Raw genomic sequence first — 26,009 nt, forward strand, 5'->3', positions numbered from 1 at the left:
ACTAGAAACCACTTTAGGCATAAAGGAAGGATTAGTACGCAAAGATACCCTATCCTTATGAAAAATCAAGAAAGGCTCCACTGCCATAAGGGCCTGTAATTCAGAAACCCTTCTTGCAGAAGTAATGGCCAACAAAAAAGCAGTTTTCCATGACAAATACTTTAACACGGCCGTAGCTGCAGGCTCAAAAGGTTGTAGAGTAAGCTTTTCCAACACAAAATTGAGATCCCAAGCAGGAGTAGGAGCTCTACGTGGGAGTCTTATGTTCCTTGCCCCTCTGAGAAACTGCTTAAACAAAGGATGAGAGAATAAAGGAGGGTCACAGTCATAATTAGCTGAAATGGCTGCAGCATGAACCTTTATGGAGGAGAAGGACAAACCTTTGTCTAATAACTCAGTAAGATATTGTAAGGAAGCACTCAAATTAGGCTTGGAAACATCAAAGTCCTTCCCTTTGCTCCAAATAAAAAATCTCCTCCATTTATCAGCATAAACTTTCCTTGTACTAGGCCTCCTGGCCTCCAAAATAACATTCAAAACTTGTTGTGGAAGCTGAGAACCTCCAGAATCTAAAACAGAATATGCCAGGCTGTTAGATGCAGAGACTGAATTCTGACATTGAGAAAGTGATTGCCCTCCTGAGACAAAAGGTGTGGAATCAAAGGCAGAGGCCATGGAAGCTCTCGGACCAAACTCCTCAGTAGTGGGTACCAGTGTTGTCGAGGCCAATCCGGTGCTATCAGGATCATGGATGGCTTGTCTTGTCTGGCCTTCAAGAGAACCTTGGGCAGAAGAGGTAGAGGTGGAAAGGCATATACATGAAGATTGTCCCAACTGAATGACAGAGCGTCCACCTTCCAAGCTGTGTGATGAAACCTTTTTGTGCAAAACTTTGGCAACTGGTAATTTAGTGGAGAAGCGAACAGATCTATGTCTGGAGTTCCCCATGACACTGTCAACTTTTGAAATACCTGAGGATCCAATTTCCACTCGTGAGGATCCACTATTTGTCTGTTCAATACATCTGCTAAGGAGTTCTGTGCTCCTGGTAGAAATCTTGCCTGAAGATTGAGGTTGTAACTGAGAGCTGTCTCCCACAAAATCATCGCTTGTCTGCAAAGAGGGTGAATGAGTTCCCCTTGCTTGTTGATGTACCACATGACAGTTGTGTTGTCTGTTAGAATCAACACCTGCCCTGGGTGAAGTAAATCCTTGAAAGCCATTAATGCAAATTGTACTGCTAACATCTCCTTCAAGTTGATATGCAAATGTTGAAGTCTGGCAGGCCACGTGTCTTGCACCCATTTCCCATTGAGGTGTGCTCCCCAAGCCTTGTCCGAGGCATCCGTCGTTAGAATCTGACTCGCCTCTGGTCGGGTCACAGAGAGTCCCTTGTTTAGGTGATATTCCTGAGCCCACCACAAAAATTCCTTCTGAATGCAAGGTATCATTTGAATGACAGTGTCTAGATCCTGGCAGTGTTGTGTCCATAGATTTTTGAGATACCATTGAAGCTTCCTCATATGCAATTTGGCATTGGGAAGCACCAGAATACAAGATGCCATGAACCCCAAGGCTTGAAGGACTGTCCTTGCAGTCAGCCTGGACTGTAGAGACATTTGATGGAAATAAAGTGAAAGACTTTTCTGTTTGTCCGGGGTCAAAAAGGCCATCTGGGAAGCTGTATTCAGTCTCACACCCAGAAAGCACATGTCCTGAGAGGGTACTAGACTGGACTTTGTTTCGTTCACAGAATACCCTAGGCATCTTAACACTACCATCACATACCGTAGATGCTGAAGAAGCTTGTCCTTGTCTTGTGCAATAATCAGGCAATCGTCCAAATAAGGATAAATTTGTATTCCTTCCATCCTGAAAAAGGCTATCACTGGAGCCAGAACCTTTGTGAACACTCTGGGCACAGTAGATAAAACAAAGGGCAATGTAGAGAACTGATAATGTAAATTTCCAGCTCGAAAACGCAGGTACTTCCTGCAACTGGGCCTGATAGGAACATGAAGATAAGCCTCTTTTAGATCCAGAGTTACCATCCAGTGATCTTTTCCCAGCAGAGGCAAAAGCTGTTGTAATGTCAACATTTTGAACTTTGGAATGTCCAGATAAGTGTTGAGGAGAGATAAATCCAAAAACGGTCTCCAAGTGTTCCCTTTCTTTGGTACTAGAAACAGGCGGGAATAAAACCCTAGACCCACTTCTGAAGGAGGTACTGGCTGTATGGCTCCCATGTGAAGAAGTAATGAAATCTGTTTGTGAGCCTCCATCCTTTGCTGAGGAGGAATGTCTGGCATACCTTTGAAAGGAGGCAATGTATGGAAATAAAACTTGTAACCTTTGTTTATAATGTCCAACACCCATTTGTCTTGGGTGACTAAAAACCAATTTTGCTTGAAGAGAGCTAGCTTTCCTCCCAAAGGAGCTGCCAGGCAAGAAGAATCTGGCAGCTGAAAATGCAGGTCATTGGGCCTGTTTACGAAAGGACTGGCCCCTACCCTCACCAGCAGATTGAGCAGGCGAACTCCAGGTTCTAGGCCTAAAGGTACTCTGAGCTCTGCCCCTACCACGCCTAGATCTACCCCTAGACTGGGAATCAGAAGAAGGGTACGTCCACCCCTTAGCAGGCCAATTTCTACTAAACTTAGGAGGTTGAACCTGCAAAAAATCTTTAACAGTCTGCATAGACTTAGCCTTGTCCTCAATTTTCTTCAAAACAGACTCCACAGGAGGACCAAACAACACTTCGGACTGTAAAGGGGCATCCAGAATTCTAGACTTAACATGTCCAGATAAATTCTGATCCTTAAGCCAGGCATGCCTACGAAGAACTGAACCAGTGGCAGCCACTCTAGAAGAAGCCTGCAAAGCATCAAAGCCACACTGCAAAGAATGTTTCCCCACCTGTTCAGAAACATGCACCAAATCTTTCAATTCTTTACACTCTATGCCCTCCGCCAAAGCATCCACTTTAGATTTTAGCTGAGAAAGGAGGAAATTCTGATATTTCAACATATGAAACTGGCAATTTAAAGCCCTCATTGCCAAAGTAGAAGAGGTGTACACCTTCTTACCCCATCTGTCCAAAGCTCTAGCTTCCTTATCTAGAGGAACCGGATTCTTTACAACAGAAGCCCTAACACCCTTAGGCCCCTGACTAATAGTTTCTGGGTCCGCCCTAGGACTCTTATATAGGTATTTATGAGCCTCAGGTACCCTATAATACCTGTCCGGTTTAACTGGTGCAGGAGGCATAGAATCTGGATTAAATGAGGTCTCGAAAAACATCCTGAACAACATCCAAAACAGGAGGAATAGCCAAGGGTCTGTGCTGTGGTAAAACAAGAACTCTCTAAGCCTCTTTCTGGAATCTGAGTAATCCTGTCCTTCCCACTTAAAATGTTCCCTCATAGAGTGTAAGGTTTCTGAAAATGAAAAATCCTCTGGAGGGGAAGCAGAAGGAATAGAATCCTCTGCATCAGAATCCGAATAAGGAGGAAAATCTTGAATATCCTCAGCAGAAGACTCAGAATCATCTGAGGCCTGCTCCAAAATTTCCAACTCTGGCTCTACCCTGGGCCTCTTATCAGGAGGGGGTATGGAACCTCTAATTAAAGAAATCAAATCTTCTGCCATTTTAAGCATATGCTTCTTAGGTACAGACCCTGAAGAACCAGAACTAACTCCAGAAGAAGGCAAAACAGTCCTGCCCTTAGAAGGAGCCTAGAAACAGTAGCAGAAGGCCTAACCCCCTTAGGCAAAGAATAGAGAATAGTAACCTGAGAGGCCCCTTCAGCCTGACCTGACTCCTGTGATGCCACATCCTGTAAAATCAAGGTTTCCCCCTGAGACTCAACAGACACTTCAGCCGGATCCACCTGTTCCACTGCAGTCTCTAAAGGACCGGCGTCCGAAATGGATGAATCATCCTGTCTAGGCTTTACAGATTTGTCTTTACGCTTCTTCGTGGAAGCGGGCGTCGGAAGATCCGACGGCATATTATAATTACACCGTTTGCCAAAAACTAACCTAGAGCAATCTAGCCTTCTCTTAATAGTGCGCTTATTAAACCTAGCACAAAACCGACACCCAACTACGTCGTGCTCCGGTCCCAAGCAAGGGATACAAAGCGAGTGGTAATCCCTATGTGGTATCTGCTTCCCACAAGAAATACAATTATTCACTTTTTCTGACATCCGGTAAACAACTGAGGCAAGAAAAAACAAAAATGCTCCCAACGGGTACTTAGCCCAACTTGGTATGTCTGAAACTCCGAAAACGAAAAATTTCAGAAAGCCGAACGGCACTTGCAACGCTGCTTCTGCATCGGACCATGCGGCAAAAAAGACTGAGGATATGACGTCGGTCATGCACTTTTATACCCTGACGCTCTGATGTCAGGGCTGTGCGCCCATGACCGACATCAGCCTAATACTTTGGTATTCGGGCCGACCGAGGACAGCGGACTACCCATAAGTAAGGACTGCAGCAATGTGAGATGAAGAACATCAGATACAAATGCCTTGGCTCAACATATAGTAAAATATAAAGAACATACTTTTCTATTTAGGGTGTTAGAAGTAATAACTCTAAATTCTAGAGGTGGAGACAACATTAATAGTCTGGCTTTAGCTGAATTGAGATGGATCCTAAAGTTTAATGCTCATAATTATCCTGGTTTAAATACTTTTGTATCCATCAAGCCCATCTTAAAGAACAGAAAACGTTAAAGTTAACATTAAGTTTTCTTTTCTTCCCTCTCCTTTTTAGAATAATTATTATTATATTTAAATATACTGTAATTTCATTGTTTACTTAATGTCATGCTTGAACAAAGCATCATAATATTCTTTTTATGAGTTGTAGTATACTTTTGTTAATTTTTAATAGAAAGTATGTTCAATAAGTATATAGCTAATATTTTATTAAATCTTCTTATTTTACACACAATTTTACAGTCTTGCTATAACAGCAGCATCTCAGGTTTCATATTTATTAGGTGAGCATAGTTGATTTGTATGGCTAATACTATGTTATATATTTTATATTCTATATGTGTATATATACTCTATATTATTTCTATAAATAATTTTAAAAAAATTATTTCTAGTTTAAATAAGATAAAATTACTTTTATGATAGTTATTTTTATTGTTACTAGATAGCTTTATTATATGAACTGAGTTAATATAAAAATTTTGTGTTGTTTTTTATAAACATAAATAAATTAATTGTAATTGAAGTTAAATACAATTAGATATACATTATATATACTTCTTAAATGTTCTAAATGTCCAATATGATATATAGAATAAATGAGCAATTTATATATATATATATATATATATATATATATATATATATGTATATTTTCTCCATAATAACTTTATTTATATATATAATTTTTTTTCAATGTACACATGTATATATAGGTATTATAGTACTTATGTACACATATATATGTTTTGTAAGACTTCAGTCAGATTATTAGTAGTTAGAACTTATATCAGACAATACATATATATATATTTCTTAAACATCAGTTAATTTAGAATTAGATGTATCTTCTATAACAACACTATACTTATAGCTCAATTTTAAAAGAAATTTTTTTTCACATTTTATGTTTTAAGTCAGTTATTTTGTGTTCAATGGTTTTAAGTGAACACTTATTTTAAGTATGTGAAAGTATAGTTTCTATCTAACCTGTGATCATATAACTGTTTGTTTTGTTTTGTGTGCACAATATGGTTTAGATATTATGCATTGAATTGTTGAACTTTTGAATGTTAGTTAACAGTGTTCCTTTAATCACTGATTGATACAATTAATTAAATGGGGTTGGTTCTTAATTGTTATATTATTTAAACTATGTGTATGGGTTGTATGATTCATGGCAGCTGTGGCGTGTGTGAAAGCCGCAAGCTACCTTTACCCACTGTGTTTTAGATTAAAGAAGATTTTTATACTATTTTGTTGACCTACTTTTGGATTATTGACTGTAATTCAGAGATCAGGTTTCTGTGTTTAGCACATCTGCAGATTACCTTATCATTGCAAAAACATTTTAACTGCTCTTCTGATTTCCAATCTACGTTAATGTTTATGTTTACAATTGACAAAACTAGTGGTCAAAGCAATGCACACTGTGCAATTTTCATTCCCAATTATTCTGACAGCAAAAACCTGCTGTTTTGTCCTTTCTCCTATTTCCATTTTATGCAGTCTCTAAAACAAGTCTCTGAATCAAAGCACTGTAATTTCAGACTAACAAACTAATTCACAACCTTCACTGATCAAAGAAACATACTTAAATATATGAGCAAATTAATTCCCACACTGAAAAGATGCTTGCACATCAGAATATAACTGACAGGAAGAAACTCTATTAAAAAAAAAAAAAAAAAAATCCAGAAGGCGTTCTGAGACAATGAGTCATGGAACATGCATAGTACATTTCCTAAGCAGTTAAACAAGTGAGCATGGCTGCATATCCAAATGGTCACATTAATCAAATGCCTCATAGAAGATGCAGACAAGCATCTCAAAGTCACTTAACTGTGTAACTTTAATTTAAACAGAAAGTGATCATCATGTGTACATTAATGGCTTAGCTAATGATGGCATCTACTAAATCTTACTAGACAGGTAAACAAGTAGATAGTTAAACACCCATGTTTGCAGACCTTTTCTGAATGGATTAAAGAGAAGATCTCCACACAATGCATGCCTATGGTTATATCCATACAGCTCTGCTTTTCTAAGATTTAACTCTTCCTTGCCATAAAGAATTCAGTCTTAACCACTTCTATTAGGAAAAAAAATCATCTCATCAGTTTTCATAAACTGAAAGGGAAATGGAATATATCTAGTACATGAGGTCTTTCTCACTACTTGCTGACTAGGTAAGAATCTTTACCGGAAGCATAGTTAGGGTGGAACGAAGGGAACAGCCATCCAGGGCACAAAGTATAAGGGGAGTGACTGGTTTGTCCATTTTACATAACTATCAATGGACTTCATTACATAAAATGCATTTTAACATAGCAGGTTAAATAAGTATAACAAACAAATCACATTTCTTTCTTTCAATTACATCATCACACACCCCTCCTCTTCTGAAAGCACCTTTTTCAACTACCAAGAGTAACTCATTTCTACAATTAATGTAAACCATTATTTGTAAAAACTCCAAAAAATATATAATAAAAATATACAATTAAAACTCACACTCTAGAGCAATATATTCATCTAGTCAATGCCCTAATTCTTAACAAAAATAAATGGAACAGTAATCGTTTAACCCAGGCCAGTATTCAACTTTACTTGCCACAAAGCTCTTTCTTCTCTAAAAAAAAAGATTCTTGGGACCAACCCTTGAACCAGTATTTACTTTATTTATTGCCATGTACCTAAAAGTATGGCCAGGGAATTGTACAACATGATTAGCCAGTGCACTGATATCCCTTTCCTTTTTAATATTATATTCATGTTCATATATTCTATCCCTTAGTCTACATTCAGTTTTGCACACAAAAACATGGGCACCCCGACAGAAGTCCAAATATACAATCCCTTTCGAGTTACAGTCAAATTTATGACTTAGTCTATACTCAACTTCCCTTACAATAACACTATTCCCAATATTGATCTTACTACAACAGGGGCATCTACCACATTTTATTTGTGGATTATAATTCCTTTCTTTTGTGTTCAAATTCTCCAATATACTTTTAAAATTCATACCCCTCCGAAAAACTACCCTAGGTGTGGTTTCTATCATGTCTCTAATGTACCTATCAGCCACCAAAATAGACCAATTTTTACTTAATATCCATTCGATCAGTTTGTAATCGTTACTAAATGTAGTAATAAAATTCAAAGAATAACTGATATCAGCCACTTGTTCATCTCCTTCCTTTAGCATCCTTGGGTTACTTGCACCTATATTAGTATCTCCACCTAATATGGGGTAAAAACAAACTAAATCTTTTATTATTAATCTCCATCGCAAGTTCACATAATAAATTTAGTGGATTATACACTGTGATCCCCCAAACCCTAGCCATCCAATGGCTTACGGAATTTTTGGCTGAGAAAGGAGTACCTCAGGACCAAATTAACCTGCATAAAGGACCTTCTGGAAATAGTTCTCAATAACAATTTTATATATTTTGAAGGTTGCTATTACCTACAAAAAAGTGGAGTAGCAATAGGGTCCCCCTGTGGGGCTGTTTTTGCCAACATAGTTATGGTTAAATGAGAGCACCAATTTCTATTTAATAGTGACTATAGGAGTAATATGACAATGTATTTGCAATACTTTGACAATATATTTATCACCTGGTTGGGAGAACGGTTTAATAGTATATTAATGGAACAACCAATTTTTTTTGAGACAATCAGAATTTAAGTACTGACAGGTTGGATAATCTGGATGTCCTATTAGAAAAGGGTGGAATTAATAGTAGATACATTTCTAGAATTTTTAGGAAGAGTACTTATTCAAATACATTTCTCCATTATTCGAGCTCTCATCCTTACCATCAAAACAGGTCCATTGTTAAAGGACATTTGGTCAGGGCAGCCAGAATGATCTCCCTGGATGACCATTTTAAGCAGGAATATGAGGAATTGGTGGTGATGTTTGAGAGAAGGGGTTATCCACTAAATTTATTACGTGAAATTGTGATGGAGGTTAATAATAAAAGATTTTTTTTAAAACCCCATATTAGACGGAGATACTAATATAGGTACAAGTTACCCAAGGAAGCTAAATGAAGGGGATGAACAAGTGGCTGATATCAATTATTCTTTGAATTTTATTACTATACTTAGTAATGATCACAAACTGATTAAATGGATATTTAATAAAAAATTGGTCTATTTTGGGGGATGATAGGGACAAGATAGAAACCACACCTAGGGTAGTTTTTTGGACAGGTAAGAATTTTAAAAGTACACTGGAGAATTTGAACACAAAAGAAAGGAATTATAATCCACAAATGATAAAATGTGGTAGATACCCCTACTGTAGTAAGATCAAAATTGTAAATAGTTTTATTGTAAGGGAAGCTGAGTATAGACTAAGTCATAAATTTGACTGTAATTTGAAAGGAATTATATATTTGGCCTTCTGTCAGGGGTGCCCAAGTTTTTATCTGGGCAAAACTGAATGGAAGCTAAGGGAAAGAATATATGAACATGAGTATAATATTAAGAAGGAAAGGGATGTCAATGCCCTGGCTAATCATGTTGTACAATTCCCTGGCCATACATTTTGGTATATGGCAAGAGATAAAGTAAATATTGGTCCAAGTGGTGGTCCCTGGAATCCATAGCCGTCTTTAGACAACAGCAAACCCTGCGGTCGCTGAAGGCCCCCTGGTCCTGGCAGGGCCCGCAACCGCAGCAAGTTATCTTATCTTGATATTTTGTAACATCTCTATTAAATCAACAAAAGCTATATAGGAGTCTTGCATGCTTAATAAATAGGGGGGGATAATAACAACTCTTACTTATATCTCCTTCAAAAGTCAAAGATCTTTAGTTATAGTAACAGGGTTCACAATTCCATTAAATGTTTTACCACTGACATAATGCCCCTGGCTTAGTTAAACCCTGCTGATGAACATCCCCTCCACTAAAACTAACAGCACAGCTAGCTGTAGGTACCTACAATACCTGTGGCGGCAGGGGGCCCCTTAATCATCCCTGTGTGGGGGCCCCACAAAAGCTGCTGTTGGTTGAGGAAACATGAGGAGAAAAAAATTCTTAATGTTTGCTTGTACTGTTTAATCTGAACAAGGTTGTGATATGATCCTGTTAGGATAAAGCTGATAATAAACATGAATAAGGTTAGAACTAGAGAGAGATCAGCAGCCTAGAGTGACTGATCTCAGTGTACACCATAGAGTTTCAGAAGAGTTAATGCTTCTGATCTTCAGGGATGGTTTCTCTTTCAGGGAGTTTAATAAATGCTGCCAGAACACCTGATACTGTAACTCTCAAAGGCTTTGCTGAAGAATTCTGCTCAGTGCCAAAAATAATAGCAGAATAAAGGCTCAAAATGAGGCTCACATTTTAAATACTGCTCTAATTCGCTTAAAAAGTTACTAGAATGGCACATTTTGTATCAACCTGCATTTTTTGGACAATAAGAAGTACAAAACTATGATGTCTGGATTTACTGACTGACTGTAATCTTAAATGATTTGCTTGCAAATAAAACTTTTTATTTTTATTTATTTATTTTGTTTATGAAGGACAGAGCAAAATTATGAGGCAAAAATCAAGGAATATCTGTGAAATCAGGGACAGTGACAGTTATTCATTTACTCCTCAATGAGATAAAGTGACTTACTCCTGCTGTTTGATGACTGCTAAACAGCAGTCACTGATCTGGTGTGGCAGTACCAGTATTGCACAATGTATTGTTATTTGCTGAAATAAGTACAAAACTAGTATTGCTGTGACTTATGCATGAGTGCGTGTATAAACAAAATCACTGATTTGTGTCAGTGCACACATCCAATAATGCCAGGACATACACATTTTTCTGCTGGGTATCAGTAAAAAATGCAGCTAACAAGTAATTATATTTTAAAAGTAATGCATAAAATATATCACAGAACATTAAGACATTTAGATCTTCTAGGAATCTTGTGGCACCACCACTCCCCAAACTGTATATTCATCCTTGACTGTGTGGGGGCCCCACAAAAGCTGTTTCTGGTTGGTCAGAAATGAGGCGATAAGAATTATTTAATTTTCTGATTATACTCTTTAACCTGAACAGGGCTGTAATATGACCTTGTTAGGATAAAACTGATAATGGTCTCTGCTATCAACCGCACCTACTTTCCTCACAATCACACATCAGGCATGTATACAGGTGGCTGTCCCTTTGTGAGAAAGGCCTACATACTGCGGTACATAAGCTTGTTGTAATGTAAGAGCATTGTAAGCTACAGGCCAGTCTCTGTGTACTACTCCTAAAAGTTTGCAGCATGAGCTAAAAGGATGGCTAGGAAGTCTGGGAGTGACAGGGTGATACTTAGGAAGTGCTCAGGGGGGCCCCCAACTTGACATTTGCTGAGGGCCCCCAAAATGCTAACACCGGCCCTGCTGGAATCTTTACTTAGAGAAGAAAGTGCTTTTGTGTCAGGTAAAGCTGAATGTCTGTAGATGGCCTGGGTTAAACAATTACTGTTCCATTCACTATTTGTTACGAATTAGGGCACTGACTAGATGAATACATTGCTCTAGACTGTGGGTTTTAATTATATATTTTTATTATATATATTATTTGGAGTTTTTACAAATAATAGTTTACGTTAATTGTAGAAATGAGTTATAATACTCTCTGGGTAGCTGGAAAAGGTGCTTTCAGAAGTGGAGGGGTATGTGATGATGTCACTGAAAGAATGAAATTTGATTTGTTTGTTATATATATTTAAACTGCTATGTTAAAATGTAATTTATCTGATGAAGTCCATTAATAGTTATGTAAGTGGACGAAAGAGGTAATCGTCATTTTTATGTAAAAGTTTTTATCGGTTTGACATAATTAAAGTTTTATAAGGAGCTGTTTTGGCTTTTGGTTTTTGACTTTAACATAGTTTGGTTTTCTTAGAATGGTTGGCTGTGCAATCATCTCCATGCAGACATTTCTGGAAACCGGTACAAAAGCCTGCTTTTGTGATCAGGACTAAAAACAAAGCGCTTGTTTCAACCCTTTGTGTATGGTATAGCTTGTAGCAAACTGCTTGCTACAAAAGTAGAAAGTGTAGCAGGTAGTTTGCTACACTTTTTCAACCAGAAAACCTCGTTTTGTTTTGCTCCTCTAGTTGTGGAGTACAACGCTGGACTTGGCATTTCCTTCAGAGTCAAGTAGCTGAAGAGGAGCTTCGGGCAGAAGAATGGACTTTTTTTCTTTGTTCCTCACCTTTTAGTTGAGAGGTGCAGATCAGGGATTGGCATTGGCCACTAGATGAACCAGCTATGGTTCTGATCTTTACAGAGTCATTAAAAGTGCAACAATCATAAGTATGTTTTCAAGGAAAACCAAGAGGAGTGAAAACATTAAACCATCAGTCACAGAGTAACTTCAAGAAGACTGTAGGAATTAAACTCTTTGCCTCATGGAAGTCTAACAACCGCTCATTACTGTAACCTCTAGAATGTTCTGCTTACAACATATTCATGCCTCATCTTTCTGTGCTATTCATTTTCATGAGGTAGGTGAAGTAGACCGCAAGACCTTTTTCAGCCATTACATAAGCTCAAAGAACAGAGTTAACACCTCTCAAAAATGCACATTCAGTTAAATGAACAAAAAGATCTTCTGCCTTCTTCTTTCAAACTCCCAGATGTATATGCAAATGCCACCAACCACGCTAAAATACTGAAATGTTGTTGTGTCTTTCTGCTTTTCCCGGTTAGGGGTCGCCACAGCGTAACTCCGGTCCGCTAACAATTGGCAGTAGATTTTTACTTGCCGAGTTGCCGGCCCTGATGTACAACCTTCAACGAAGGTACGCCTATTCACGCATGTCTCCACACAGAAGACACTCTAGCTGAGAATCGAACAGGACGTCTTACTGTGAGGCGACAACGCTACCGCAGAACCACCATACTGTAATAAAAGGATGCATTGTCACAAGCTCATGAAGGTTGTTTTCAAAGAAAGTGAAAATGTAGACTGCTCACAAAACACTGAGCAGATCTCTATTATAATTACTGTTATTACTATTACGATTATTATTATATTTGTTCTGATTTGGGATGCAGTGTCCTTCTGGAGTTTTAGGATGATCATAATGTTCATTTCCTATTTGTTAACCATGCAGATGCTTCTCATTGGGGGGTAGGGACAGGTAGGATAAAATGCTGTCTTAACCTTGCCAGCTGAAAACTTAAGAAGGTCATAAATATGTGTTTGATTCATGAGTGTCTACTGCCCTCTGCTGGCCTTAACTACCAATGCCAATTTCTTAACTGCAGAATAAAGTGGCTAAGACTGTAAAGGTTCCTGAAGCCATTTTAGAAACTGACAATGTTATATGTATCTGAGTCTAAGAAAACTGTGTTGGTACAAGTAAGGAGACTGTAATGATTTTTCCCCTACCAAAATAAGAATGTGGTCTGCAAGTATAAGACTACAGTGTATAATTTTTTTTTCTAACAATATAAAAGTATGGTCTATCAGTGTAAGACAACTGTTAATAAGCTCTAAAAGCAGTCTTTGATCAGTTCATTACCCTGTCACTTACATAGTGACATCGCAAAGGAATGAGAAGTGCAGAAGTTAGAAAGAAGGAAAGCTGTTACTAATGCAATAACTGACAACATGGTGTGGTATATTGAAGATTTACCCACAGTTGGTGTGGTTTAATCATGAGGGCGAAGCCCGAGTGATTAAACAAAGGCAACCGTGGGTAAATCTTCAATATACCACAACCACGGAGTTGGTTATTGCTATTATACAATGACATTATTTAAGAAAAAATTACTTATGTTTCTTAAATAATGTCTTTGTATAACGGCGGATTACTGTTCTTCCGCCGGTTGTGGTACACTGCTTCTTCGTTTTGATGTACTGCGCATGCATATGGGACTTGCATTCCCACGCATACCCAGTACATCAATGCTTTGAAACGAAAGAAAAGGAAGTCTCTGTTGCTCCGTTTTCTCTCTCTTTTTTTTTTTAATTGTTAAAAAAAAAAAAAAAAAAAAAAAAAAAGAGGTTTTGGGGTACTGTATACCAACGGAAAAAAGTCTGGGCGATCAGACCTTTTTCCTTTGGTATATTGTGGGATTTACAATGGCCATGCTGGTTGGGCTGGGCCAATCAGCGTGCACTTTTTCGAATAGTAATAGGGAGTCATTGTATAATACATATTAACTGTCACATGTACAGATGCAAAAGATACACTTTCTCTAAAACAGGGGAAAGATGATCATTTATTAACTGTCACATGTAAACAAAACTCAAATAATTTATATATATGCATTACATGAGATACAGCAAATAGTGCAGAATGCATGCTTTACCTTTTCTTTTAAGTAGATTTCTATTACAACTGTAATCTAATGCTTCCACTGTGTTCCCAATGAATCTATGTACCTGATCATCGGTACATACTGTTAATGTAATGCCACTGTGTCCAGGCAGTGGCTGCAAATAGCCTCTGGACCAGTCAGTCATTCACAACTGACCATCGAATAAATAAAAATAAAAAGACATTCCAGTGTGCCTCACATCACTTCATTTAATACGGTCAGTTAAACTATTCAGAATACACTAGCATATTAGAAGGAAACTGTTTTATCACTTTCTGTAAGTCACTTTGCAGAAATTTTATAATGGTGTTTTAAAAAGTCAAGGGAAAATGCAGGTTAAATAATGGCTAAGGAAAGAAATCAAGCAGAAAAGTAGACATTGAATGAATTACCTCATTGTTAAATAAAAGGCGTCCAAACAACATCTTAGCTTCTTCTAGACCACCTTCCAAATATACAGCTCCTACAAGACAGATGAGGTTCATAAGAAAAGTAATGCAATAAGTGAAGCATGTTGCATTTGTTATGTAATGTGTAACCTACAGCAAATCATGAGTTGAAGTAGCAAAACATGAAAAAATGTATGTTACAGTCTGAGAAGTTTAATAGGTACATTGTACTTTATCTGGCTGAATTTAACGTCAGCAAAATGAATTGTCAGTCACAGTACCCAACAGTATGTCATTATTAAGAATATCATGGTAAGACCACTTTGAATATTCTTCATAAAGGCAAAAATATCAATACATGGAAATCCAATTCTTGACAAGTGACATGAACATAAAACTGCCCACCGTGGCAACTTATGTCTGTATGTGTGGAAATATAAATGTGTGTGTGTTTATGTATATATACATATACATATCAAAAGGAAAACTAGTTGTATAGGAATGATAGCATACAGATTACTAAAACAGACTGTTACTGTAAATTCTAATGCAAGATCGATGTCAACAATCACTTTGCATTCTTACTAAAAATAAAACAGGATTCAAGCTGGTATTGCTTGTTAAAACCCATGATTTGTTAAGTAAAAACAAGAGATGAGCACTCCCTGTGATCTGAGAGAGGAAGAACGTGGTGGTTATCAGACCCCAAAAAAGAACAGGATTTCACACGGAGTTTAGTCTCACTACCATCTGTTTTATTACATAATGTAGTAATATAACAATAATGCAGACCAAGATGCTTTCACTGTTTTTTGACACACTGATCAACAGCCAGATACACAGTGACTTTGTACTTGACTTAAATAAGGAGTAAACAGCCCCAATCACAATAAAAATGCAAACTATGTTTCTGTCATAGAATGTGATCTGTTTAAGTGCTCTTGTATTAATGCCATTATTGCAATTTACACTGTTTTTTTATATAGAAAATAGAAAAGTATATATTACTTGTTACTTATGGTATAACGGAGATCTGATAAAGCTTTGACAAGGGCGAAAGTGCTCATGTCTTGTTTTCGCTTAATAAAAAAAGTGATGTACTCACCATAATGTTCCATATGTGTTGTCCATTTTCATTCTTTCTCAACAAATGGGTTTGGATCTGATCCTCAGATCCAACTTGGCTGCTTTTTCCAGCTGGAACACAAACTCTCAAGCTCCTCCATTACCCACAATGTACTAGTCCCCTAACATGCCTCAGATCTTGTCTGCTGCCCTTTGAAGCTTTAAAACAAAAAGAAGATGCAATAACAGCATCTGGAGCTCAAATAAAGGAACAATGGTTCCTTCAGCATCTTCCAATCTTTCCAAAAGTCAAACTGGTAGGGGGTTAGAGGGAGGGCAGTTGAGGACCAATGAAAATTAGACAACACAGATGGAACGTTATGGTGAGCACATACATTTTTTATCTGATGATGTCATTTTCTTTTGTTACTCAACAAAAGAGCGAGTCCCCAACTACTTAAATCCCAGAAGGACTCTAAGGAAGGATATTCCTGAGCACCGCTCCAGAGACCAGATCCAATTTGCAATGTGTAATAATGGTAAGAGGATTAGCCCAAGTTGGGCTGCAGACATATTGTCCAATGAAGATCTAGATAAAAAGGATGAAGAAGTTGCCATAGACCTGATGGAATGAGATTTTGGTGGTTTGGGTAAAGATACACCCACTTTTTTTTTGTAAACAAAGGTAATACAATCAGTCAGCCATTCAGCTAAAGTCACTTCAGAAACTGCTTTGCCTTATTTTGAATCAGAAAAGGAGACAAATAATCGTTCTGATTTTCTGAATTTTTTTGTCGTGTGTAGATAAATGTAACTTGCCTGTGAACATTCAACAGGTGCAACACATAACTCTCCTTTGTTTGAAAACTGGAAGGTTGATAGTTTGATATTGGATTCTGATGCCACTTTTGGAAGAAAGGATGGATTGGTTTGTAAGGATACCCTATCCTGAAGAAAAATTAAGTCCTATCTTCTAAGCCTCTTTATTTTAAGTTCTGAGACTCTTCTAGCAGAAGTAATGGCACTAAAAAGATAGTCTTCCATTGTAAGAATTTTAATTCACACTTAGCTGATGGTTCAAGAGAGGATAGTGTCAATGACTGTAAAACAATATTTAAATCCCACAGGTGAGTGGGATCTTTAAAGGGGGGTTTAAGAAGAAAGGTTCACCTTATAAAGGCCTTACAAAGTTTATTAGAGACTAAAGATTAATTATTTACTCTTATGTGAAAATTAGAAATTTCAGCTAGTTGTACTTTAACAGCTGGAGAGCTAGCACCTTCACTGAAAACTGCAGCTAAAAACTCAAGAACTTTAGGTACTGGTGCTAAAAAAAGGGGATCAATGTCTTTTTTACTGTGCACAGAATACAACTCCTTTCAGTTCACTTCAGTAAATTTTCCTAATGGAAGCTTTATGGAAAGACAAAAGAATATGGCTGATAGTGGAGGACAGCCTGAGCTGTCTAGCTATCAATGGAAGTGGAGAAACCACATGGTCAGCTTTAGGCCTAGAATGTCCAGGTGTATCATGTTTGCCAAGTAAGACAGAACATCTGGAATTAGATCCAGAATCCATGGCTGGCAAAGTAGATGAGGCCAAAGAAAAGGAAACAAAGTCTGACAAGGCCAATAAGGGGCAATGAGGACAACTATTCTCGTCAATCATAATACTTACTGAAGAAATTTGGTGATTAGAGGTACTGGGGGGTAGGTGTACAGGAGACGAAAGGGCCAATCGTGGAGAAGAGCATCCCTCGATGTTAACCCCCGGCAGGGAGATCAGGGCAAAGAACCTGCTGCACTTGTTGTTGAGGGGAGATGCAAAGAAGTTGCAGCAAGGTTGGCCCCATCGACAGAAAATCTTTTCCGCAACTTTCATGTTGAGTGACCAATCGTGAGACAATATAATGGACCTGCTTAACTTCTGCTATCACACTGGATTTCTCCAGAATATGCTTTGCTATCAGAAACTGATTGGATGAGATCACTCACTGCCGCACTCTCACAACTTCTTGACACACTGGCTAAGGTTTGGTTCTTCCTTGTTTGCTAAAGTACCAGACCACTGATGTATTGTCTGTCTGAATTGCAATAGTTCCAAAGTGAAGAGAGTGTTGAAAAGCCAGCAAAGAGAGTGTTGAAAAGCCAGTAACGCTAGGAGGACACCTCTCATTTCCAGGACATCTGTATGCGTGTTATCCTCTTCGGGGGACTATGTGCCTTGGAATGTCATTCCCAAGAATTTCCCTACTACCTCATCTGGGAAGTATCCATGGTAACTATGGCCTTGGGCTAAGGGAGAAGAAAGGGATGACCTTACATCATCTGATTGGCGTATATCCATCATAGGGGTAATTCTTGCAGCCTTGAGTTATCTTGATCTGGGTGGATAAAGCATGGTGAAGAATGGACCACTGAGTCACTAGAGTCCAATGAAAAATTCTCATGTGATACCTTGGTAGTGGACCAAAATTACTGCGGCAGACACTGACCCCAATACTTGGAGGATCAGTCAAGCTGAAAGAGAAGAACTTTGAATGATCTTCTTGACCTGGAATCAAATAGTTTAAATCCTTGACAGAGGGAGGCAGGCTGTCAGGCACCATATTAAACAATACTCCAATGAACTCCAATGTTTGAGTTGGATCGAGTTGAGATTTCTTGTAATTTATGGTAATTCCCAGGTGACAGCATAAATGGAGTACATAATCTTGTGCTTTGATTAGATGATGCCTGGTCAGAGCGGTTATGAGCCAGTCGTCCAAATATATTTGGTGAACACCCTGAGGGCTGTACTGAGACCAAAGGGCAGAGCTCTGAATTGGTAATGAATGACTCCCAGATGGAAGCATAGGTACCTTCTGGAGCACCTGTTCATTTAGATATGACAGTATGCATCTTGTAGATTTATCAAGCACATCCAATCGCCCTTGTACAGAAAGGGCAGAATGGACTGAACTGAGACCATTCTGAACTTGGTGTACTAGAGTGACTTGTTCAGAATGCTGAGATCCAAACTTTGTCTCAAGTATCCCTGTTTTCTTCGGCACTAAAAAACAATCTTAAGCTCGGGGCTCTCTCTGGTTTGGGAGGACCTCTGGGATGACTCTTTTGTCTAGCAGCTTGTTTATTTCAAATGCTGCTGCTTCCCTCTGATTGGGTGGAACACTGAGGATTTTGTTTACTGTCAAAGGGGGTGGTAGGGAAAAGGGTCTTACATAACCTCTGGTAATAATTTTCTGCACCCATGAATTTTCTGCAATTGCTAGCCAGGTTCTCTGGTGCAGCAATAAATGACTCCCAACAGTTTGGCCTCCTTTCAGGAGCACTGGTAGGATCTGTCAGAGAATGTATCTCTAGATCCCTGGTTCTGTGGACCACCTCTACTGCATGGGCAGCGTCTTCCATTAGAATTCTCCCCTCTGCCCCTGAGTGAACCATCTCCACATGGATCTTGGAAAGGACCCTGGGACATTCTGAACCACATATTCCGACTACCTCATTTGTTCCTAAAAAAGGTCCTTTGAGGAGTCAAAAAATGAATGCTCACAGCAGACAGGGTTTTACCTTCCTGTTCACACCCAGACAGTGTGTCTTTTACTTTGGGGCCAAATAAAAGAACTTCCATCAAAGGGAGCATTGACGAAGGAAAGCTTGAAGGGCTCAGCAAAATCTCAGATGTGCACCCAGAGATGTCTCCTAATGGAAATGCCTGACCCTGCCACTCCTGAGGTACTTTCAGCTGTGTGGGAGACATGCCTCATGGATAAGTTTAAAACAGATTGTAGGGTAGCCAACTATGAGGCAGTTGAGCTCTCTGCCTCAGAAGTAATGGTCCCAGAAAGGGATTTGATAAGTTCTCTAATCAAATCCCTCTGGAGTCTAGTGAAGTATGCCAAATAATTCAGTCACCAAAGTGCAAAGGTCACTAAAAAGTACAGTTTTGTACCTACCATAAATGTAGATGTTCGAAGTTCCACATTGCTGCAGTCCTAACACTTGGGTAGTCCGCTGTCCCAGTCGGCCCGAATACCAAAGTATATGGCTGACGTCGGTCACGGCGCATTAGTCTGACGTCAGGACGTCAGGGTACAAATGCGCATGACCGACGTCATATCCTCAGTCTTTTCTTGCCCCAGATGTCAGAAGACCCTAAAAGATAAGGCCAAAACCAAAAAACACCAAACACTCCTGCACCAAATATATATACAATATATACAGATTTACAAAAGTATAACCCCACCCACACAACCACCCCTAAACACAGAGGGGAAGGAGGGAGGGTAAATTGGACTGCAGCAATGTGGAACTTCGAACATCTACATTTATGGTAGGTACAAAACTGTACTATGTTCTTCATTCCACATTGCTGCAGTCCTAACACTTGGGTAGAATCCCAAAGCAGAGGTAAGGGAGGCTGGCAAATCATAAAGAAGAAAGAGCTGTCAACATGCCCTGCAAAATAGCCGTGGCAAAACCAGCCCTAGATTTAGAGTAGAGAGGAAGGTGGTAATGCTTAGAGAAAGTATGCACTGAACTCCAAGTAGCTGCCTCCAAAATATCCTTAGTTGCCACCCCTTAGAAATGCTGTTGAAGTGGCAGTAGCCCTAGTGGAATGAGGCCTAATCCCAGCTGGAATCTCCTTGCCATGATGGGAATAACAAAATGCAATGCAAAACCCAATCCACTTAGAAATAGTTTGTTTTGACACAGGCTTGCCCTGAGAACTCAAAGCAAAAGAAACAAACAACTGCTGAGACTGCCTAAAATCCTTAGTCCTGCTTAAATAATAACGCAACTGCCTGTGTGCATCTAAAGTGTGCAAAATCTTTTCCCCCTTATTTTGGGGATCTGCATAGAAAGTAGGCAAATGAATAGTTTGGTTTAAAGCCACACTAGAAACCACCTTAGGCATAAAGGAAGGATTAGTACGTAATGATACCTTATCCTTATGGAAAATCAAAAAGGCTCAACCGCCATAAGGGCCTGCAATTCAGAAACCCTTCTTGCAGAAGTAATGGCCAACAAAAAAGCAGTCTTCCATGACAAGTATTTCAATTCAGCAGTAGCCGAGGCTCAAAAGGTTGTAGAGTAAGTTTCTCCAACACAAAATTGAGATCCCAAGCAGGAGTAGGAGCTCTCATGGGGGTCTTATATTCTTTGCCCCTCTAAGAAATTGCTTGAACAAAGGATGAGAAAACAATGGTGGGTCACAATCATAGTGAGCTGAAATTGCTGCAGCATGAATCTTTATGGAAGAGAAAGACAAACCTTTGTCCAATAACTCAGTAAGATATTGAAGAGCCACACTCAAATTAGGCTCAGAAACCTCCAAATTCTTTGCTGCACTCCAAAATAAAAATCTCTTCCATTTTTCTCGTACACTTTCCTTGTACTAGGTCTTCTGGCTTCCATAATCACATTCAAAACTTGTTGAGGAAGTTGAGACCTGCTATGTTTCAAAACAGAATATGCCAGGCTGTTAGATGAAGAGAGTGAAGCTTGACATTGAGTAGATGACCGTCCCTCTGAGACAATAGGTGCGGAATCAAAGGTAAAGGCCATGGAGGCTTCCTTACCAGACTCCTCAGTAATGGGTACCTGTGTTGCCGAGGACAATCTGGAGCTATTAAAATCATCCTTGGCTTGTCTTGTTTGACCTTTAGGAGTTCCTTTGGAAGAAGAGGCAGAGGTGGAAAGGCATACACATGAAGATTTTTCCAACTGAAAGAAAGAGCATCCACCTTCCAAGCTGTGTGATGAAACCTTTTCGTGCAAAACTTTGGCAGCTGGTGGTTTAGTGGAGAAGCAAACAGATCTATGTCTGGAGTTCCCCATGACACTGTCAATTTCCGAAATACATGAAGATCCAGTTTCCACTCGTGGGGATCCATGATTTGCCTGCTTAACACATCTGCTAAGGAGTTCTGTGCTCCCGGCAGAAACCTTGCCTGAAGAGTCAGTTGCAAGCTGAGCGCAGTCTCCCATAAAATCATTGCTTGCCTGCATAGAGGGTAAGAATGTGTTCCCCCTTGTTTGTTGATGTACCACATGACAGTTGTGTTGTCTGTTAGAATCACCACCTGCCCTGGAAGAAGTAACTCCTTGAAAGCCATTAATGCAAACTGGACTGCTAACATCTCCTTCATGTTGATATGTAGATGCTGTAGTCTGGCAGGCCACTTGTCTTGTACCCACTTTCCATTCAGATGAGCTCCCCAAGCTATGTCTGAGGCATCTGTCGTTAGAATCTGACTCGCCTCTGGCCGGGTCACAGAGAGTCCCTTGTTTAGGTGACATTCCTGAGCCCACCACAAAAATTCCTTTTGAATGCAAGGTATTATTTGAATGACAGTGTCCAAATCCTGGCAGTGCTGTGTCCATACATTTTGAGATACCATTGCAGCTTCCTCATATGCAGTTTGGCATTGGGAAGCACCAGAATACAAGATGCCATGAACCCTAAGGCTTGAAGGACTGTCCTTGCAGTCAGCCCGGACTGAAGAGATAGTTGATGGAAGTAAAGGGAAAGATTCTTTTGTTTGTCCGGGGTTAAAAGGCCATCTGGGTTGCTGTATTCAGTCTCACACCCAGAAAGCACATGTCTTGAGTGGGTACTAGACTGGACTTTATTTCGTTCACAGAATACCCCAGGCATCTTAGCACTGCTATCACATATTCCAAATGCTGTAAAGGTCTTCCTTTTCTTGAGCCAGAATCAGGCAGTCGTCCAAGTAAGGATAGATTTGTATTCCTTTTAGCCTGAAGTAAGCTATCACTGGAGCCAGAACCTTTGTAAATACTCTGGGCGCAGTAGATAAGCCAAAGGGCAATGCAGAGAACTGATAATGGGAATTCCCAGCTCGAAAACGCAGATACTTCCTGCAACGTAGTCTGATAGGTACATGAAGGTAAGCCTCCTTGAGATCTAAAGTTACCATCCAGTGATCTTTGCCCAGCAGAGGTAAAAGCTGTTGTAACGTCAACATTTTGAACTTGGGAATGTCCAGATAAGTGTTGAGGATAGATAAATCCAAAATTGGTCTCCACGTGTTCCCCTTCTTTGGTACTAGGAACAGGCGAGAATAAAATCCTAGGCCCTTTTCTGGCACAGGAACCGGCTGAATGGCCCCTATTTGGAGTAACAGAGAAATTTGCTTGTGAGCCTCTTTTCTTTGTAGCGGAGGAATGTCTGGCATGCCTTTGAAAGGAGGCAAGGTATGGAAATAAAACCTGTAACCGTGGTGAATGATATCCAATACCCATCTGTCTTGGGTAATTAAACTCCAATTTTCTTTGAAAAGTGCCAGCCTTCCTCCCAAAGGTGCTGCCAGACGAGAAAGCACTGGCAGCTGAAAAGGCAGGTCATTGGGTCTGTTTACGAAAGGACTGACCCTGCCCTCACCAGAAGACTGAGCAGGTGAACTCCCGTTCTAGGCCTAAAGAACCTTGAGCTCTGCCCCTACCACGTCTAGACCTACCCCTAGACTGGGAATCATAAGCAGGATATGTCCACCCCTTAGTAGGCCAATTTCTACTAAACTTCGGAGGCTGAACCTGTAAAAAGTCTTTAACAGTCTGCATAGACTTAGCCTTGTCCTCCATTTTCTTTAAAACTGCTTCCACAGGCGAACCAAACAACACGACAGACTGTAATGGAGCATCCAAAATCCTTGTCTTAACATGCTCAGCTAAATTCTGATCCCGCAGCCAGGCGTGCCTACGAAGAACAGAACCAGTGGCAGCCACCCTCAAAGAGGCCTGCACAGCATCAAAACCACATTGCAAGGAATGCTTACCCACCTGTTCAGACACATGAACTAAATCCTGCAACTCTTTACACTCAATACCTTCCGCCAGAGCATCTACCTTAGACTTCAACTGTGAAAGGAGATAATTTTGATATTTTAACATGTGGAACTGACAATTCAAAGCCCTCATGGCTAAAGTGGAAGAAGTATACACCTTCTTTCCCCATCTATCCAAAGCCCTTGCCTCTTTATCAGGAGGAACAGGATTTTTAACAACAGAAGCCTTAACACCTTTAGGTCCCTGAGAAACAGTTTCTGGGTCTGCCCTAGGACTCTTAAAAAGATACTTATGAGCTTCAGGCACCCTATAATACCTGTCTGGTTTAACTGGGGCAGGAGGCAAAGAATCAGGGTTCAGGGAAGCCTCTGCAAAAACATCTTCCACCACATCCAGAACAGGAGGTATAGCTAAAGGCCTATGCTGGGGTAAAAACCAAAATTCCCTAAGCCTCTTCCTGGAATCAGAGAAATCTTGACCTTCCCATTTAAAATGCTCCCTCATGGAATGAAGAGTCTCTGAAAAAGAAAATCCTCAGGAGGAGAAGCCGAAGGAGTAGAATCATCCACATCAGAATCAGAATAAGGAGGATACTCCTGCAAGTCTTCAACCGAAGACTCAGAAGCCTCGAACACTGCTCAAAACTCTCAAGCTCAGGTTCCACCCTAGGCCTCTTATCAGGAGGGGGCATAGAACCTCTAATCATAGTAATCAAATCTTCTGCCATTTTAAGCATATGTTTATTAGGCAAAGATCCTGAAGAACTAGGAGAGACCCCCACTGAAGCTAAACCTGGCCTGCCTCTCAAAGAAGCCTTGGAAACAGAAGGGAGGGCCTAACCACCTTAGGAAGAGAGGGAGAACAGCCACCTGAGAAGCCCCTTCAGCCTGGCCTACCTCCTGAGAGGACACATCTTGTAACAGTAAAGTCTCTCCCTGAGACTCCAAAGAAACTTCAGGCAGAACCACCGGCTCCACTGAGCCTTCTAAAGAACCGACGTCCGGGACTGACGGTTCTTCCAACCTAGGCTTTGCTGCTTTGTCCTTGCGCTTTTTGGACGAAGCGGGCGTCGGAGTATCCGACGGCATTCTATAATCACAACGCTTCCCAAAAACTAACCTGGCACAGTCTAATCTTCTCTTTATAGTGCGTTTGTTAAATCTAGCACAAGAGCGACATCCAACAACGTCGTGCTCAGGCCCTAAACAAGGTATACACAAGGTATGGTAATCCCTATGAGGTATCTGTTTCCCACAAGAAATACAGTTATTCACTTTTTCTGACATCCGGTTAAATACTGAGGCAAGAAAAAAACAAAATATTCCCCAACGGGGTACTTAGCCAACTTTGATTCGGTCTGAAACTCCGACTTCAGAAAATTTCAGAACGCCAACCTGCACTCGCAAAACTGCTTCTGCATCGGACCATGCGGCAAAAAAGACTGAGGATATGACGTCGGTCATGCGCATTTGTACCCTGACGTCCTGACGTCAGACTAATGCGCCGTGACCGACGTCAGCCATATACTTTGGTATTCGGGCCGACTGGGACAGCGGACTACCCAAGTGTTAGGACTGCAGCAATGTGGAATGAAGAACATCATATACACACTTCCCGAATATGTCCAGTGCCCCAGACTCCCTGTTAGGGTAATGGACAGAGGAACTTTGTTCTGCTAGTTCCTTCTTTGTGGCTGCTGATACAACCATGGCATCAACTGGTACTCTCTTGCTCCAGTATTCCCTGTCCTTAGGTGGTGCCTGGATCCTCCCTGGTCTCTTGGGGATAGGCTAAACAGAATCAGGTTCCTTCCACACCCGTCAAGAGAACAAATCAATGAGCTCATCAGTGGACAGAGTCACCCAGGAGGTAGATGGGCCAGCTCCAAAAGCCTCCAGGAATACTGACTTCTCTTGGGAAGGGTTGTCAGTAGGCCAGCCACCAATTTGCTTGAAAATTTCTAGAATGTCTCCAAAGGCGACATCATCAGGTGGTGATCTTGGGGACCCTTCCCCCTCACCGAAGTTGGTATCCTCTGTGACAGACCCTTGAGGGGAGTCCAAGTCCATCCTCTTGCACTTTTTCTTCCTATGAACTTCTTTAGTGGGATATTCCTGAGAAGTATCAGAGGAGATCAATATACTCTGATGGGTATCCTTGTGACTTATCTGGGCCGGCTGTCCCTGTGGCGCAGTTAGCTGAGGATGAAGATGCAAAGACAACTGGGGCTGAGGAGGGTGAAAACGTTCTATCTACAGGAGCAGAAAGCTCTCTCTACTACCTCGAAAGCAGAATGTCTCTGAAAGAAAAAAATACAGGACCTTCGGCTCCCTTTGACAAAGTCAAACTGCTCGAGGAAGGAGTAGAAGCTGAGCTATCCAGCACCAATGCTTCAAGGGACAGAGACGACAACTTCAGAGTCGACCCCAACAGCCCAGATCTGGCACCGACATTACAGCTCAGAGAGTCATCCTGCTCTGAAGTGCTCGGAGCTGGTCCACTCAGAGATGCCACCGGAGTTGAAGATACCATGATCTTCAAATCCAATGTGGACTGCTTCGGTATCCTTGGATCTGAGTGCTTGGAAACCAAATGCTGGATCAGAGAAGGAGTCAGTATTGGTTGGGTAGTAGTCATGAAGGTCTCCAGACCCAATGGGGTCAGAGCTG

At 40.2% G+C, this 26,009-nt stretch overlaps 1 protein-coding gene across 5 annotated transcripts in view; it reads right to left on the reverse strand.

Moving 5' to 3' along the window:
* The window catches only part of DROSHA (drosha ribonuclease III), a 3,547,421-nt gene that overhangs the window by 1,015,409 nt on the left and 2,506,003 nt on the right, over positions 1 to 26,009 (reverse strand). For all 5 annotated transcript variants that reach the window (XM_044065333.1, XM_044065331.1, XM_044065329.1 and 2 more), the window contains exon 24: positions 14,468 to 14,538. In XM_044065333.1, coding sequence (XP_043921268.1) covers positions 14,468 to 14,538 — 71 coding nt within the window. The remainder of the gene's footprint in view (positions 1 to 14,467; positions 14,539 to 26,009) is intronic.

This window comes from Protopterus annectens, chromosome 3.part0 (genome assembly GCF_019279795.1).
Source record: "Protopterus annectens isolate FY-2018-M chromosome 3.part0, PAN1.0, whole genome shotgun sequence".
NCBI classification, from domain to species: domain Eukaryota; kingdom Metazoa; phylum Chordata; order Ceratodontiformes; family Protopteridae; genus Protopterus; species Protopterus annectens.